This window comes from Dromiciops gliroides, chromosome 4 (assembly GCF_019393635.1).
Source record: "Dromiciops gliroides isolate mDroGli1 chromosome 4, mDroGli1.pri, whole genome shotgun sequence".
NCBI lineage: Eukaryota > Metazoa > Chordata > Mammalia > Microbiotheria > Microbiotheriidae > Dromiciops > Dromiciops gliroides.
The window spans coordinates 371,735,350-371,753,552 of NC_057864.1; the positions used below are offsets into that span (position 1 = coordinate 371,735,350).

Consider the following 18,203-nt stretch of genomic DNA (forward strand, 5'->3'; position numbering starts at 1 on the left):
ATTTTCTTTGATGCTTTGCTTATAACTGCTTCAACATTTTTGTCCTCTTCTGGGTTTTTTTTCTTGATCTTTCCTGTCACCACTGTAACTTGTTATGGTCAGGTTTCTTTTGTTGTTGTTTGCTCATTTTTCCAGTCTATTTCTTGACTTAGACCCCCAGGGTGTGGAGGGGTTGCAACTATTTTCAGAGCTAACTCTCATGGTCTATAACTTTTCAGTTCTTCTGAGATGGTGTGATTTAAGGACAAGTATGGTCACTTCTTTTCTGCCTTGTGCTCTGGTCTGTGAGCAAGCACAAGCACTATTCTCTGTAGCCTCTATCACCCCAAATATTAACTTTTAAGATTCCTTTGACTTTATCATTTTTAAGCTCCTTAAATTTTGCAATTTTTCCTGCAACGATAAGTAGAGATGAAGGAAAAAATACTTTAACAAAAGAAACACAAAGATGGGTACATGCTGATTTCACAATTAGCAGGGGAAGGAAAAGAGATAAACCTACTTCATATCCTCTTATGCCAAAGCTGGGGTAAAGAAAAGGAGTGGCAATAATGCACCAGTAGGGAGAGCCTTCAAGTTTAGCCAGGAGTCAACGGATGGGTAAAGTATGATGTACAAAGTATCAAACTTAGCCCATTCCAAAATTTTGATGGGACAAGTTTATTGCAGAACATTGTAGTTCTTTAGCAATGTTGCAGTACAGGCCCCCAAACTTCTCTGTTTTTAATCTTTGAATCTGATTTTTCTGAATTAAAATTTATTATACCATGGAATTCTCATGAGGTTATACCATGTTTCATTGGACTGAACTTGGGCTTTCAGTAATTTTATGATCTCAATTCACAGCAAGCCCTGTTAACAATCCAAACAGTTGATTTGCTTACATTTTTTCTACGTCTGGAAATATACAAGTTGATTTTGTGCCTTGTGTCTAAAGAAAGGGAAGAAAACCATCAAACATTTCACTGTATTGAGCATTTCATTTTTCCTAATAAAATATAAGGTAGATAATAATGAAGAGACAGTGTTAGGCTTGGAGTCAGGAAGCTTTGAAATCAAATCCTGCCTCTGACATTTACTAGCTATGTGATCTGAGATAAGTCACTTAACTTTGATGTGCCTAAGGATACATGTTGGGTTTGTATGACTATCAAAGATGGGATGTGACTTGCAATGGATAGAATCATAGATCTTTCCCAGCATTAATGTTGTCAAGATATAGTAAGAAGAGTTAAAGTAAAGCAAAGGGGGGCGGGGGGGGGGGGGTGCAGCTAGGTGACGCAGTGGATAGAGCACCGGCCCTGGATTCAGGAAGACCTGAGTTCAAATCCGGCCTCAGACACTTGACCCTTACTAGTTGTGTGACCCTGGGCAAGTCACTTAACCCCCATTGCCTTGCCCCCCCAAAAATTTAAATTAAAAAAAAAGTAAAACAAAGGGGGAAAATGAAGGAGGTTGACAAAAAACACAATTCTTTCCTTTAATTAACTCTCTTCAGTCCACAATTCTCAAAGAAATTACCAAATAACAAGACATTTTGCTGAGAGAATCCTGGCTGTTTTTATGACACTAGTAACAGCAGGGTCACAAGAACACAATAGCTTATTCTATCAAAGTACTCTATTTAATGAGCATGGGGCAGTTAGGTGGTACAGTGGATAAAGCACTGACCCTAGATTCAGGAAGTCCTGAGTTCAAATCTGGCCTCAGACACTTGATACTTACTAGCTGTGTGACCCTAGGTAAATCACCAACCGTCATTGCCCACCCCCCCAATAAAATGAGCCAACCCTACAGCATAGAAACCTTTTGTTTTCTAATTCCTTTTACAATAATTTTCTATATCATACAATGAATACCTTATATCTTATCAATAATTATCTGTTCCACAAAATGTACCATTTTATCAAGATAGAGAACTTTAATAACTATAATAGTGCTTTCTGTTGCTGTTTAGTCATTCAGTCATATCCAACTCTTTGTGTCCTGCCAAGTGTCCATGGAGTTTTCTTGGCATAGATACTTGGAGTAGTTTGTCATTTCCTTCTTCAGAAGATTACTACAAACAGAGGTTAGGTGACTTGTCCAGCATCACACAGCTAGAAAGTATCTGAGACCAGATTGAAACTCGGATCTTCCTGATTTCACACCCAGGACTATCCACTGAGCCACCTCTATAATAGAGCAGTTCTTTCACAAATTATCTTCCCTTTTTGATTGTCTCTGCTCAGTTCACTGCTTTTGCTCTACTTTTCTTCCTCCATCTTCATTCACTTAATATGAGAGGTTGGAGCTCTCCTGGAGCAAACACTGGATTTAGATCCAAGAGCTTGAATTCTGACTGTACTGCTTACTACTTGTGTGATCTTGGGTAAGTGACTTACCCTCTCTTAGTTTGTTTCCATATCCATAAACTGAAGGGATTGAACTTAATTTTCTCAAAGGTACAGGTATCTTCTAGCTCTAAAACTATGATTCTATGACCCACCAGTGAACAATGCATAAAGGATGACATCTAGGGGTAAATGAAAGGAATTACAGGTCACTGTTGAAAAGTGCAGGTCTAAGATCAATGACAGCAGAATGCTTCTGTTTATTTCTACACTTTCAAGGTCTGAATACATAAATGTTGAATACTCTCTCCACAACACAATCTCATCATGGTTTAGAGATGGTTAAGTTGTGGTCAAAACAATTCATTGATGATCCTTTCTGAACTTAGCTAAACTGATGCTTGGGTGACAGTCATCTGGTAAGCCTATCATACACAAAGCTTGGCAGAAATGGCTAGACCTTGTACTCCATTCAAGAACCTAGATCAACCCCATGCCATGACAAAGTATCCAAGCAGGAATTCAATGTAGGAAGTCTGTGTTTACTGTAGGAAAATTTAGTAAAATAATAAGATGGTATCAGTTCAAACCTCTTGGACAACTAGTTAATAAGCATTTCCCATAGGGTGGGCACTGTACTAAGTGCTGGGGAAAAAACAGTCCCATTTCTTGGAGATAGACTGGGTCATACATATTGGAGTTCTTTTAAAAGAACTCCAATAAATTGTAATAAAGCAAGGAAAATTTTTAATAAAATGATTGATAGTTATGATTATTAGCATAAACATGTAACAAACTCTTTTGTTACTTTGTTTTGACATTTTTGTTGTTGCTATTGCTGTTTTTACAAGATCTGTGTTTTCTTCGGTACAGGGAGTTGAGGATAAGAAATTTCATCTGCCAAAGCAGATCAGCACCTTTTGTGAAACTTACAGTCTCAGAGACTTGCTGGAGTTCCAAAGAAGTGAAGAGGCTTGTCTAGTTTCACAAAGTTAGCATACGTGAGAGGCAAAACTTGAATCCAGGCCTTCCTTATTCTGAGGCCATCTCTCTATCCACTATAACACACTACCTTCATGATGATAGAATACAGATGTATTTTTATGTTCTACACATATAATTTTTAGAAGTACATTAGTACTCATTGTAGAATTAATGTGTGCACATTACAGGCGTTAACAGGACTTGGTACAAATAAAACAATTTTATTGTTTTAAATTTGTAGTAATCATATCTAGAACTGTTCTAATGCCATATTCCAAGTGAGGAATATAACATTCAATTAAAGCATCTGGCCCTAATGCAAAATATGATCATCCATACAGCAATCAGAAGGATAAGCACATTTCTAATATATAGATTCTTTTCCTATTTCCCCTAATCATCTTTGGAAACAAACCTAGTAGTGTTATTGCTGGGTCACAGGATATAGGCAATTTAATAATTCTTTGGGCATAATTCCAGATTGCTCTACAAAATAGACAAGCCTGTTTCAATGAACACATAATGAAGAAAAATAGGGACTCTTTATATAAAAAATACCTTGTGAACAAGTCTCTCAAACTTCTCTTGTAAACTTTAGGTAGAAAGCTAAATTCAATAAATATTGCTAATTGGAGATAAAAAGTCAACAGGAGGGAGGTTTTTAATGTAACCTACTTAACATTCTTCATATTCCTTGTCACCAATTATCTAGTTCAACAACTTATTTTTTTTGGGGGGAGGGGGGGCGCAATTGGAGTCAAATGACTTGTTCAAGGTCACACAGCTAGTACGTGTCTGAGGCCGGATTTGAACTCGGGTACTCCTGACTCCAGGGCCGGTGCTCTATCCACTGCACCACCTAGCTGCCCCAACCTACACTTACAAATAAGAAAACTGAACTCTAGAGCAATTAATGACTTTCCCAATGGTCACAGAAATAGTAAGTAGCAGCAAAAGTATGAACTGAGGTCTTCTGACTATGAAAATAATTATTAATAATGAGTTTTCTTGGGGGGACCCAGATCAGTTTTAGCCCCCCCCCCAAAAAAAAAACCACACATACACACACTCACACACTCAGTCACTTCAGAAAGGTCAATTCTTAAAAGAAAGTTTTTGCCTCGTTCAGGGCAAGCCCAAGTGTACAATAGGAATGGAGATACTCTTGTCAAACTCAGTGAATTGATGGGATTAAACCACGCCTAGATAATGGACTTTTCCCTGAGCAACTCAGAAGTAATCTTTTGGATGCTTTTCCCTGAAGTCATCTGTAGAGGTCATTTTAATATGGACCATCCTGAAGTCATGTCAACCAATGATATTGAATGATGCTAAACAATTAGTTTTGATCAATGTATCAAAAGAGGATAAAAATTAAGACCATGTGAGGGACGCCATTCTTGGCTTTCTTGGCTTCCTAGACCTGCTGTCACTTGGTGAGCTCTCTTAAAACAGGCTAGGTTGGTAGGCCATGTGCTCTCTGAGAGACAAAATGGAGCTGGGGCTTTTCTGCTTGTGTTAACTGCCACATAGTCAATTCTTTACTGATATTCAATATTAATAATAAATACTGCCATTATAAGTAATAATAATTCAGAGAGTACAGTTAGAAACACAATAATTTAACAAACAGAATCCTGTGTGCTATGAAAGTGAATTCAAAGGAAAATTACAACATATTTATGGGGAATTTTGGGGATGATGATAACACCCTTGTTTCTACCAGGAAAACCAAGCAAACTAAAAATACCTACTCACCCCAATTCCACCCTCAAGAGAACATACACGTGTATATACACACACACACTCAAACCTCCTCCCCCTTTCCCTGCCAAGGAAAAACATTTTCTAACAAGTGTTCAAGTTGCTTCAATCTACCTTTTCTATACTGGCCAAATGGAAAATAAAGTAATATTCTTGTCTGACAATAAAGTGAAGCAGTATTATTACCATCTTATCTAAAAATTTTCCTAAACAGCAATGGAAGAAAAATATTTGTTTCATTCATAAATATTACTTAACACAATGCTAAGGTGATAAAATAAGCCAATTGGAAAACAATTCATCAAAAATAATATGGAAATAGAATGTGAGATTTCCTTTTTATTATAAGGGACTGTTGTTGCGAGGTTTGGAGCATAGAAATGACATAAAATAGAAATTTGTACCTCTCTCTTGCTTTTTTCTAAGGCAAAGAACACTAGTCAAAAGAATTAGAAGGCTTGGGTTTGAGTCCAAAATTCATCATGTATTAGATCTTGGACAAGTTCCTTCATCTGGTAGAATTATATATGAAGTTATATTATTATTATATCAAAAGTAAAGGCAGTATTTATAGCAGAAAGAACGTGTGACTTGTGATTTGTACCCTAACACTGACACATTTACTAGCTAAGTAACCTGGATAATTCATGCTCTCTGAGCTTCAATCTCCCCATCTCAAAAAAAGGAGAAATAGTATTTGCACTTTTGTTACTATCCAACATTCAAGTGCAATATTTAAATATATAGTTAGTCATAATTATATAAAGTATAAATGCTGAGAATTTGGTCAAAGGATCAGATTTGAAAAAAAATTACTCTGGAAGGTTTAAAAAAAGATGCATTTCAACAAAGCTTTCAAGAAAGGAAAAACATGTTTTGACAAAGAGGAGATAGAAATGTATTCTAAATGAGGGGAACAACATATGCGAATACTAAGAGGCAAGAGCAAATGAATAATGAACAGCAGATGGTGAGCAGTATTTAGGATAATCACTACCACTAATTAGCTCTCAGCCTGCTACTTTCCCCTGGGACATAAATGAAACACTTTATTTCCGCATCTTCTAGTGGCTATTGCTACTCGTTAGCACTATATGGTTCTATAGAACTATCTAAGTGTTGACTTCAATCTCAATGTTCTAGCCACGGAGACTAGGGATCACGGGATTTAGAACTAGAGGACATCTTAGAGATCATGCAGTACAATATACTCATTATCAAGTTGGTGGACGGGGAAGACTCATGATGAATAATGCTAAATGCCTTCAAAGAAACAACTGATCGCATCTGAATACAGATCAAAACATACTATTTTTCACTTTTGCCCTTTCTTCTTTTTTTGGTTCAAGTTTTCTCCCACAAAATGACCAATATAAAAATTTGTATAACCTATATCAGACTGCTTACCATCTCAAGGAGTAGGGGAGGGGAGGGAAGGAGGGATAGAATTTGGAACTCAAAACTTAAACTGAGGCCTAGAACTGATTTTCCCAAAGTCTGAGAAGTTGCAAACAACAGGGTTTCCAACTCAGGTTTTCTGATGTCGATTGCAGTGGAATTGTAGGGACTTGGCTTTTGCTGCTACTACTATCCTGATAAGTCTGTTGGCAGAATTCTTAGCAGTTTTCCAAACCACAAGACCCAGAGAAAGGGACAACACAGAAGTAGACTGACCTAGAGAGAATCTGGTGGTCCTAGGAACAGAATGGAAATGGTTGCTACAGGTAATTACAGAAGTAACAAAAAGTAAAAGTAAGTTCATCATATATTCAAGAATGCATTGCTGATGTGGGTTATCTCTAGCTCAAAGTCAGGAAGCAGAAATATTACAGCTATCCACCTCTGCCTCTGGTAATACACCAGGGTGTACTGACTTCCATTTTACATTTTTTGCCAGATGATTCCTGATTAAAAAAATGATAACAGTTCACATCAAAAGTTTACAATGTACTTTCCCCATAACCCCATAAGATAAGTAAACCCCCAGGGAGTTACTGAAGGCTTTGGAGCAAAGGAGAGAAAAATCATATATTTGTATTATAGATGATTATTTTGGCAGTTGTTATACTATGAGGAAACCTATTATTTGTAGATAGATAGCTAGCCAGCTGGGTTATGCCCAATCATTCAAAATCAACCCATGTTCCAACACACTTTTAGAAAAAGGCATTACAGCACCATATAATTCCATTTTTATGGTATTTGCATTGTTTTGGGCCACTTCATTTTTAAAAGGAATTAAATGTAAAATGGTCTTATAATGCACTAGGCTTCTAAAGGGCCATGGTTAAGTTAAATAGTAAAGAAATTCATTAAAAGACTCATGCAAGACATTAACTAACACCTCAGGAATTATGCTTTAATGACTGAATGGAAGTTGACATAGTTCTCACTTGGTCAGAGATTCATTTATTCTATAAAACTCAGGAACTAATGAGCCCCAGCCTTTCAAATCTGAAGAGTCCAAGAACCCACACAGTCAAGAAAAAAAAAGAAGAATTTGTTAATAAACAGGCATTTTCTGCAGAGAATTTTGTGATGTGTATCACTTAAATAATTAACTATTATAAACTGGGTTAAATCAGTGGTCCTTCTATAATTTCTTCCTTTTAGGATTTCATACAATGATATCTATTTTAGAGTCTTTATCCTTTTGGGGGAAGATTAGTTGAAGACTCACTTTCACAGAAAAAAAAAATGATTGCACAAATGCAATTAGAGGTTTCTAAATGTCAATTAAATATAAAAATTTCAAAAAACTCATATAAAGATCAAGACAGTGTCTAGATTAAGGCTGGCTTTGCAAGTTTAGGCGGGTAGGGGTGGGGGGAATGCCAGAGAGAAAAACTCAAGTCGATAAATAGTGCACTTTTCCTTTTATTAATTTTCAAAGGTACATTTTAAAAAGAGATTGACAGTTCATTCATCTGATACAGAAAAGGCAGAGAGGATGGGGAGACATTAAATAAAGTGAGGACACCAAATAAAATTTTATTTTAAGCATTTTGAGGGGAATCACTATATCATATAACTTAACTGTAAAGTAATGAGACAGATTTTTACATGTGACTTATGGAATTGGTTTCATTATTTTATAGAAAACATAACTCATATTACACAATTCTCTGCTTAATAATAGTACATACTGGTATATAGTACTTTCAAGTTTACAAAGTGCTTTCTAAGTTAAATACTAAAATAAATAAAATACTAAACTAAATAGATAGTATTGCCCTCAATTTACAGATAAGAAAAATGAGGCTAGGGGCAGCTAGGTGGCACAGTGGATGGAGCACCAGCCCTGGATTCAGGAGGACCTGAGTTCAGATCTGGCCTCAGATACTTGACACTTACTGGCTGTGTGACCCTGGGCAAGTCACTTAATCCTCATTGCCTCACCAAAACAAAAAAAAAAAAAAGAAAAATGAGGCTGAGAAAAGTTAGGTTACTTACCAATGGCCATATGGATAAAATTAGCTGCAGATCTCAAATTTGGATTGGGGGGGGGGGGGATATATATTGATTCCTGGGGATATTCCTGGGGGACTCTACTGGAGATCCACCCTCCAAGCTGACATCAAAACATTAATGACTTAATTATATCATCCAAAGTTTCCAAATACCCTCACTAACACTTACTAGTTATGTAAACATGGACAAGTCATTTAACCTCAATAGCCTCATCTATAAACTGGGTATAATATATCTGTAGTACCTAAGTCAAAGGTTGCTTTATAGTGATTTAGTAACCTAAAGTACTATATAATAGGAACTAATGACCCTGAGACATCAAGATACAATGAAACAAAATCAAAAAGTAAAAAAATAGAAGAAAATGTAAAATTTCTCATTGGAAAAACAACTGACCTAGAAACCAGATCCAGGAGAGATAATATAATAATTATTGGACTACCCAAAAGCCAAAACCTGGACAATATCTTTCAAGAAATTATCAAAGAAAACTGCCCTGATATATTAGAACCAGAGGACAAATTAGAAATTGAAAGAACCCACCGATCACTGCCTGAAAGAGATCCCAAAATGAAAACTCCCAGGAATATTAGGGCCACTTTTCTAAGCTCACAACTCAAGCAGAAAGTATTGCAAGCAGCCAAAAAGAAACAATTTCAAATACTGTGGAGCTACCCTAAGAATTACACAGGATTTGGCAGCTTCCACATTAAAGAATCACAGGGCTTGGAATATAATATACTGGAAGGCAAAGAGTTAGGTTTACAACCAAGAATCACCAAACCAGCAAAACTGAATATACTCTTTCAGGGAAAAAAAAGGGACATTTAATGAAATAGTGGACACTTACAAGCATTTCTGATTAAAAGGCCAGAGTTGAATAAAAAATAATATGACCTCCAAATACAAGACTCATGGGAAACATAAAAAGGTAAAAAAGAAACAAGAAAAACTGTAAGAAATTCAATAAGAAACTATTCATATTTGTATATTATAAGATAATATTTCTAAGTCTTAACAACTTTATTATAAGAGCAATTAGAAGGCATATATGTAAACCGAGGATGTGGTTATAAGGTGACATTGAAGTGACAATAATATTTGCACGTCTTAACTTAATTATGAGAGCAATTAGAAGGAGTATATATAGACAAAGGATATGGTTATAGGGTGACATTGGCGGGATGACATCCCAAAAAACAAAATAAAGGGATAAGAAAGAAAGTGCACAGAAGAAGGAGGAGGAAAATTGAGTGGGGGAAATTGTCCCACAAAAAAAAAAAAAAAAAGGGGCATGAAAGAACTATCATAATGAAGGGGAACACAGAGTGGAGTGGAGCAAAAATTAAATGTTACTCTCAAAGTTAGCTCAAAGAGGGAATAACATAAACATTCAGTTGGATATAGAAATCTATCTTATCCTATAAGGAAGTTAGAAAAGGGATGGGGATAATTAGAAGAAAGAGAGGGGGCTGATACTAGGGAGGGGATATTGGGGAAGGCAGTGATCATAAGCAAAACACTTGTGGGGAGAGAAACAGTGGCGGGGAGGGGGGAACAGGGGGAACAGGTGAAAAATAGCATGGAGGGAAATAAACAGTCGTAACTATAAATGTGAAAGGGATGAGCTCACCCATTAAACAGAAGCTAATAGCAGAATGGATTAAAAACCAAAATCGTACAATATGTTGTTTTACAAGAAACACATCTGAAGCAGAAAGATACAGACAGGGTAAACATAAGGGGCTAGAACAGAATATATCATGCTTTCAGCTGAAGCAAAGAAAGCAGGAGTAGTAATCATGATTTCAGACAAAGCAAAAGTAAAAATAGATCTAGTTAAAAAAGAAGGAAACTATATCAGGTTGAAAGGTATCACAATGAAGTCATATCAATATTTAACATATATGATATAAATGGTATAGCATCTAAATTTTTGAAGGAGAAGTTGAATGAGTTACAGGAGGAAATTAGATAACAAAACTATACAAGTGGGGGTCCTTAATCTTCCCCCCCTCAGAACTGGATAAATCTAACCAAAAAATGAACAAGAAAGAAGTTAAGGAAATGAATTTATTCAAGAATTTAAATTCTTGAAAAGTTAGATATGATAGATCTCTGGAGAAAACTGAATGGGAATAGAAAGGAATATACCTTCTTTTCAGCAGTACATAGGACCCACACAAAAATTCACCATATATAAGGGCATAAAAACCTTTCAACCAGATGCAGAAAAGCAGAAATAGTAAACACATCCTTTTTGGATCATAATGCAATAAAATATACATTCAATACTGGACAACTGAGATTAAAAATCAATTGGAAAGTAAATTACCTGATCCTAAAATACAAGTGGGCAAAAGAACAAATCACAGAAATAACTGATGATTTCATTAAAGAAAATGACAATGAGACAACATATCAAAATTAATGGGATGCAACCAAAGTGATACTTAGGGGAAAATTTATATCCCAAACTGCTTACATCAATAAAATAGAGAAAAAGCAGATTAATTAATTGGGCATGCAACTAAAAAACCTAGAAAATGAACAAATTAAAATTAAAAGAAAACTATTGAATAAATAAAACTAGAAGCTGGGTTTATGGGGAAAAAAAACAACAATAAAATAGATAAACCATTGGTTAATTTCATTAAAAAAAGGAAAGGAAAAAAATCCAAATTACTAGTGTCAAAAATGAAAGGGATTGTGGTAAAAAGTTTTTAACAGTCGGTTAGCGAATACAGAAAGACGCCAGTTTTTCAAGGACCACCCTTTCGGGGAGGAGACCGACAGCTGTGCATGGGCTATGCACGCCAGCCCAGCTGCTAAGCACTCCACTTCCAGGGTGTGAGCTTAAAAGGCAAGAAGAGAATGGAAGTGAGAAGTCTTGTCGGCTCTCCTTGTTCACTGGCTGCGCTGCACACACAGACGTTGACTGGAGTTGGACTAGGCACAGCTCGCCGTAGCAGCACGTGCTTGACCCGGCTCTCCCCCCCAAAGGTGGCCTTGGGCTTTTGGTGAGTTTTATATGGAGTATAGACTAAGCTTAGACTTAAAACTATTTGTTTTGTATTTCTACTTTCCTATTCCTCTAATCAACATCACCTTGTAATTTCCAAACAATAAAAGCTCAAACTAGAGACCAGAGGCTTCTTCCATTTACTAGTCTGGGAGATAAAGAAGGGAAAGGTTAGAAAGGGGAGGTTAATGCTCTAGTATCCAATTTTAAATTTCACAGGGTAAAACTCATCACCAACAAAGAGGAAATTAAGACAGTTATTAGGAACTATTTTGCCCAATTATATGCCAATGCATTTGACAATCTAAATGAAATTAATATCTACAAAAATATAAATTACCCAGATTAATAGAAGAAATAAAATACTTAAGCCAATTTTAGAAAAAAGAAATTGAACAAGCTATCAATGAACTTCCTAAGAAAAAAATCTCCAGGAATAGATGGATTCACAAGTGAATTCTACTAAATACTATATAGAACAATTAATCCCAATATTATATCAATTATTTGAGAAAATAATTAAAGGAGTCCTGCCAAATTCATTTTATGAGACAAATATGGTGCTGATACCCAAACCAGGAAGAGCCAAAACAGAGACCAATCTCCCTAATGAATATTGATACAAAAATTTTAAATAAAATACAGCCAAAATATTACAGCAATACATCAAAGATAATTTACTATGACCAGGTGGGATCAATACTGGGAATGCAGGGCTCAAATTTATAAAAATACACAAATTAAAACAACTCTGAGGTATCACCTCACACCTATCAGAGTGCCAAATATAAAAAAAGGAAAAGACTGGATGTTGGCAGGGATGTGGAAAAACTGGAACACTAATCCACTGTTGGTGGAGTTGTGAAAAGATCCAACCATTCTGGAGAGCAATTTGGAATTATGCCCCAAAGGACTATAGAACTGTGCATACCCTTTGATGCAACAATACCACTGCTAGGTTTATATATCAAAAACATCTCCAAAAAGAGAAAAAGACCTATTTGCAGCTCTTTTTCTGGTGGCTAAGAATTAGAAATCAAAGGAATGCCCATCCATTGGGGAATGGCTAAACAAGTTGTAATATACAATGGTGATGGAATATTATTTTGCTATAAGAAATTACAAACAGGATGATTTCAGAAAGGCCTAGAAACACTTGTATGAACTGATGCATAATGAAGTGAGCAGAACCAAGAAAATGTTGTATACAGAGACAGCAATATTGTTTGATGAAGAACTGTGAATGACTTAATTATTCTCAGCAATACAATGATCCAAGACAATTCGAAAGGACTACTGATGAAACATACTATCCACCTCCAAAGAAAGGGCTGATATTGATGGAAAACAGACTGAAACATGCTATTTTTAACTATTTTTCATTTTTTCTTTTATTCAAATTTTCTTATACAAAATGACTGATGAGGTAATGTTTTACATAATTGCATATGTAAAACCCATATCTGATTGCTTATCACCTCAGAGATGGGGAAGGGGAGGGAAGGATAAAATTTGGAACTCAAAACTAAAGGGGGGAGAAAGAGAAGGGGTGGGAAGGAGGGAGAGAGAGAATGAATATGAGAATGTAGGGTAGTGAAAAAGATGGAGGACTGGGAATCAAGAGGCCTTGATTCAGATATATGTGACCCTGCTAAGCAAGTCACTAAACTCCTTCAACCTGAGTTAACTTATCCATAAAATGGGTTCAATAGTAGTAGTACTCATCCTAGTCTAGCTTATAGGTCTGTCATGAACAAGCAAGTACTTCTTTGTAAAGCAGAAAACCTGAAATCAATACATAAATGTGTTGAATTATTATTAAAAAAAAAAAAGAACATACTCTGGGCTCCCTCATTTATACAAGCAAAGGAGTTGGACTATATCACTTCATATTTCAAATTAAGTGTTGGCACAGTATAGCTGCTAGAGTGCTGAACTTGGAATCAGAACTGGATTTAAGCCCCACCTATAACATGAGTTTTAAGACAACTCTCCTTCTTTTTTTGGGGGGGTGAGGCAGTTGGGGTTAAGTGACTTGCCCAGGGTCACACAGCTAGTAAGTGTCAAGTGTCTGAGGCTGGATTTGAACTCAGGTCCTCCTGAATCCAGGGCCAGTGCTTTATCCACTGAGCCATCTAGCTGCCCCAAGACAACTCTTCTTAAAATTTTTCTTCTTAAACTCACGATCCCCTTTTGCCTGAGAAATTTTTATGTGACCCAGCTATATGGGTAAATAAAACAGATATACGTAACTCTTTACAATTGCCAAATTTTTTGTGACCCCCTCCCCCCACATTCAGTTATGCTACTCCATATGGAGTTGTGACCCATAGTTTAAGAGGCAAATCACTTAGCTCTCCAAGAGATACCATGCTGACATAAAGAGAATATAGGACTTAAGAGTCAAGAGAAACCTGAATTCAAATCTAAGGTCTGACATTAAATATGTAATATTGAGAAAGTCATTTCATCTAAAGCTCAGTTCCTTCATCTGTTTACAAAGAAATAAGAATTTTACAAGTAGAAAAACAATATATGCACCATCTCCTCCACAAAGCTATTATAAGAAAAGTGATTTGTAAACCTGAAAGTGTCCTATTTTGGTAAAAATTATGATGAACTAATTTTAAAATTAGAAAATATTTAGGGGGCAGCTAGGTGGCGCAGTGGATAAAGCACCGGCCCTGGATTCAGGAGTTCCTGAGTTCAAATCCGGCCTCAGACACTTGACACTTACTAGCTGTGTGACCCTGGGCAAGTCACAACCCCCATTGTCCCGCAAAAAAAAAAAAAAAAAACAAAAAAAAGAAAATATTTAGAGATCATCTAGGTCATCGACATTATTTCACACATGAAAAAGCTAATATCAGGGGGCGGCTAAGTGGCACAGTGGATAAAGCACTGGCCTTGGATTCAGGAGGACCTGAGTTCAAATCGAGCCTCAGACACTTGACACTTAACTAGCTATGTGACCCTGGGCAAGTCACTTAACCCTCATTGCCCTACCAAAAAAAAAAAAAAAAAGAAAAAGCTAATATCAGAACTTTCCCAAGCCACATAGCTGCTAGATACAGAGTGAGAGTCAAAGCCTTTATCTCCTAAATGCTGATTCAGGGCTTTTTAAAATAACAAGTTGTCTCAGCTAATAAATCAATATAGTTATAAAATATAATTCTGGCTTCATTAAAAAAACAAAGTACAACATGTATTGTAATGAATAGCAAATAAATCCAATTAAAATATAGAGGAATTAAAACTCCTTCTTACCCAGGAATTTCAAATCCCATGGTCTGCTTCTTTCCAGATACAGTCATTTTGGTAACTTTTGGTACAATCTCAGATTCACTTCGAGATGACTGAGGATCTAGTGATTTTCCTAGTTGAAGAGAAAAAAATTTGAAGCTGTTAATAACTCACATTTAAATGTTACTTTAAAGGCTAAGATAATTTGCCTCACAACAACCCTGTGAGAAAGCCAAAATATTACTCCCATTTTTCTTTCTTTCTTTTTTTTTTTTTTTGGTGGGGCAGTGAGGGCTAAGTGACTTGCCTATACTCCCATTTTTCAAATGGGGAAAAGGAATACTAAAAAGGTTAAGTGCTTTGTCCATGGCTGCACAGATAATAAGTATTAGAGTTCGAATTCACAGTTAGATTCCCCAACTCCACCTCTAATACTCCTCACTCCACCATTCTGTCCTGGTTCAAATTTTAATGATAAAATAACAGCAACTGAGCTTTCCTATGTCTCTAGTTGCTGTGAGAATCAAATGAAATAACATTTAAAAGTGCTTTGCAAGTCTAAAACTCTATAAATGTTAGCCACCATTATTGTTACCATAATGTTTCTTTTAAACAAGTTGAAGTCATATGAATATTTCACTAAAAAAGAACATTGGGTTACCAAAATACTAACACCTTTCTATTTACTTCTCTTTGTGAACTCTTATCTATTACTTTCTTTCTGTGGTCAACTTCCACTAAACATAATCAACAACTCCTCAGATACTATTTAGTTCTGGGAGTAAGGGGGCAGAAAGAAGGTGTTAAAATGCTGAGTTCTATTCCAAAGTCTTTAGGTCTGGTCTCAACACTTAAGCAGTCTCACAAGACAAAACCGTTGATTGATCAGTTCAATAAACAATTTTTAGCCTTGGAAAAACTTTAGAACAGGGAAAAGAACTAGTTTTAGAAAGTAATGAGGTCTAAAATCTTGAATTTACTTTCAACTTTTGTGCTAGAATAAAGCTTTAATGAACTGTAATCATAAATAATAAATTAAATATGAATTGCATATAGAACTATAGCCTTATCATCACAATTCAAAAGATCCTTAGATTGTGAGCTAGAAGCAATCTTCTAGCCCAATCCTCTCATTTTGCCTACTTGGGTCCTCTGATTCCAAATCTGGTGGAATTCCATGGGTAATAAGAAAAATAATGTTACTAACAATAACTGACATTTCATTTGCACTTTAGGGTTGACAAAGGGTTTCATATACATCATGTTTAAGTGTCATAACAATCCTGTGAGGTAAAATGAAAGTGTAATTTAGAGTAGTTAAAATAGCTAAGTCACACATGGTCAGACAATTAGTACAACTTAGAGGTGGTATTCAAACCCAGATCACTCCTGACTCAAAGTCCAATCCTTTTTTTTTTACTGTACACCATTAAATTAGTGGGGTGGAGGGTTGGGGAAGCCAGTATACATCTTTTGCAAAAAACAGATAAAACAGATGAAAAGACAAAATAGTATCTGAAATAAATGTTCTAAAGGAATAGTTTTCCATTTCCTCTCAAAGATCACTTTTAATTTTTCAAAATCCTTTCAAACTGATTGCAACATTTCTGAGCACTAATTATATTTAAGAGAAGACAGGATAAATTATGCATAAAAGATCAAAGATAAAAGAAAAATGCAAATTAAACATTAGTCAAAATAAGAAAATTAATAACCTTGTGGGATGCAAGAAAATTGTTTTGTTTTGTTTAATTTTCTGGAGATTCCAAAGCACAAACTAGATACCAATCCATAAAGGCAGGGATAGGATCTGTGATTTTACTTGCATGCAAAACTCCTATATAAGAAAATGTTCTTTACCAGTGCAAGTCAACATCTTCCTTGCTTAAAGTACTAAGAGGGTACAATGATACACAGCCAGTACATTCAGATGCAGGGGTGAGAGCCCCAGTCTGTAAGGCCAGTCTTCTGAGCTCTGAGGCTAACTTTCTATTCATTACACCACAGTCTCTTAATCTACAAATATTTTAAATATTCCATTTTAAAATATCTTCCTTCTCTATGAACAGCAAATCAAATATGCTTTAAATATTGCTTTGAAAAAAACAATAGTGAGAAAGTCAATGGATTTTAAATTTTAAAAAAGATTACAAGTTTCTAATAGAGCACTAAAACCACTATCCTAAATAAAAACTTACTTTTTTGGTTATGCTGGCTTAACTTTTGCATTATTTAACATTGCATATGGCAAAACTATCTCTTTAATCAGACTGTATAAGCTGTTTGAAGTTTAGAAAGGTAAATGTATAAAGTAGCTTTTAATCAATAGAAAAAATTTAATTTAATTAAAAAAAAAAAAGAAATCATGATGTGATAATCTAGAAAACCTATGTCACTGAAGCCAAGTGTCAAAAAAACTTAGGTTCTGTGCCAAGTCCACATAACTGGCTGGGTGAACTTAGTGACAACATATCTAATTTCTTCAAAAGTAACAAGAGGAGATTGCACCAAGTGATTTCTCTTTTAGCACTAAAAATTAATCTTATTCCATAAATTGGCTCTTTTTTAGGCCATAAGGGTATTACCATATCAATGAAATTTAGTGAATGTAGTAACCAATTGACATACCTTCCTAAGATATATTAATAGCTTCTCTCAATAAAAAAGCCAAACTCACCATTTTTAGTTGTTTAGAGAACATGATTATTTAATGATTAGTGCTTATTCTTGAAAGTGTCTGATAGCACATTATTATATTTATAAAGCACTTAAAGGATAGTTGTGTTAGCATAAAACCTTCTACTTAGACAGAAACAACTGTTTCCCATGGCAAAGAGTAAAAGGGACTCCCAAAGTAAAAGTCTGCAAAACACTTCATGGAGAGAAGCAAATTTCCAAGCACTGAACATTCTGGTTCTCTTCCTCTTACATTTTTTCATCATCCTCCTTTTCATGAGTATGAGATATCCCTGCTACTAGAAAACATCTTCTTCCTGTGATCCAATACCTTCCTTTCTCACATGAAACGTTCTCTTTTGGTCCTTTTCCCTTTTGCTTTAAGCACAGCAGATCAGTTAGTCAACAAGCATGTATTAAGTAAGAACTGACTATGTACAAGGCACTGTGTTAACTGGTAGGAATATTTATTCAGGCAGAAAGACAGTACCTTCCCTCAAGGAGCTTACAGTCAAATGGAGAAATACAACACACAAAAAAGGAGCTGAAAAATCTGGGAGAGAGGATGAGAAAACCCTATGTAATGAGTCAGCAGTATGTCTGGAGAAGAAAAACACGATTGGCCTAAGCCAGCTGCTTAAATTGGAGTTTCTGGAAGGAACCTGGCAATCAAAAGGTGAGGTTTCAGGGATAAAAGATACTTCCAATGT

General features: G+C 35.6%; 1 protein-coding gene across 3 annotated transcripts in view; it reads right to left on the reverse strand.

Annotated features, from left to right (window-relative positions):
• The window catches only part of HBS1L (HBS1 like translational GTPase), a 140,555-nt gene that overhangs the window by 49,151 nt on the left and 73,201 nt on the right, over positions 1-18,203 (reverse strand). For all 3 annotated transcript variants that reach the window (XR_006356301.1, XM_044001311.1, XM_044001312.1), the window contains exon 5: positions 14,842-14,950. Coding sequence is in view for 2 of the 3 variants with exons in the window: in XM_044001311.1 (XP_043857246.1) it covers positions 14,842-14,950 (109 nt within the window). In the remaining variant the exon portion in view is untranslated. The remainder of the gene's footprint in view (positions 1-14,841; positions 14,951-18,203) is intronic.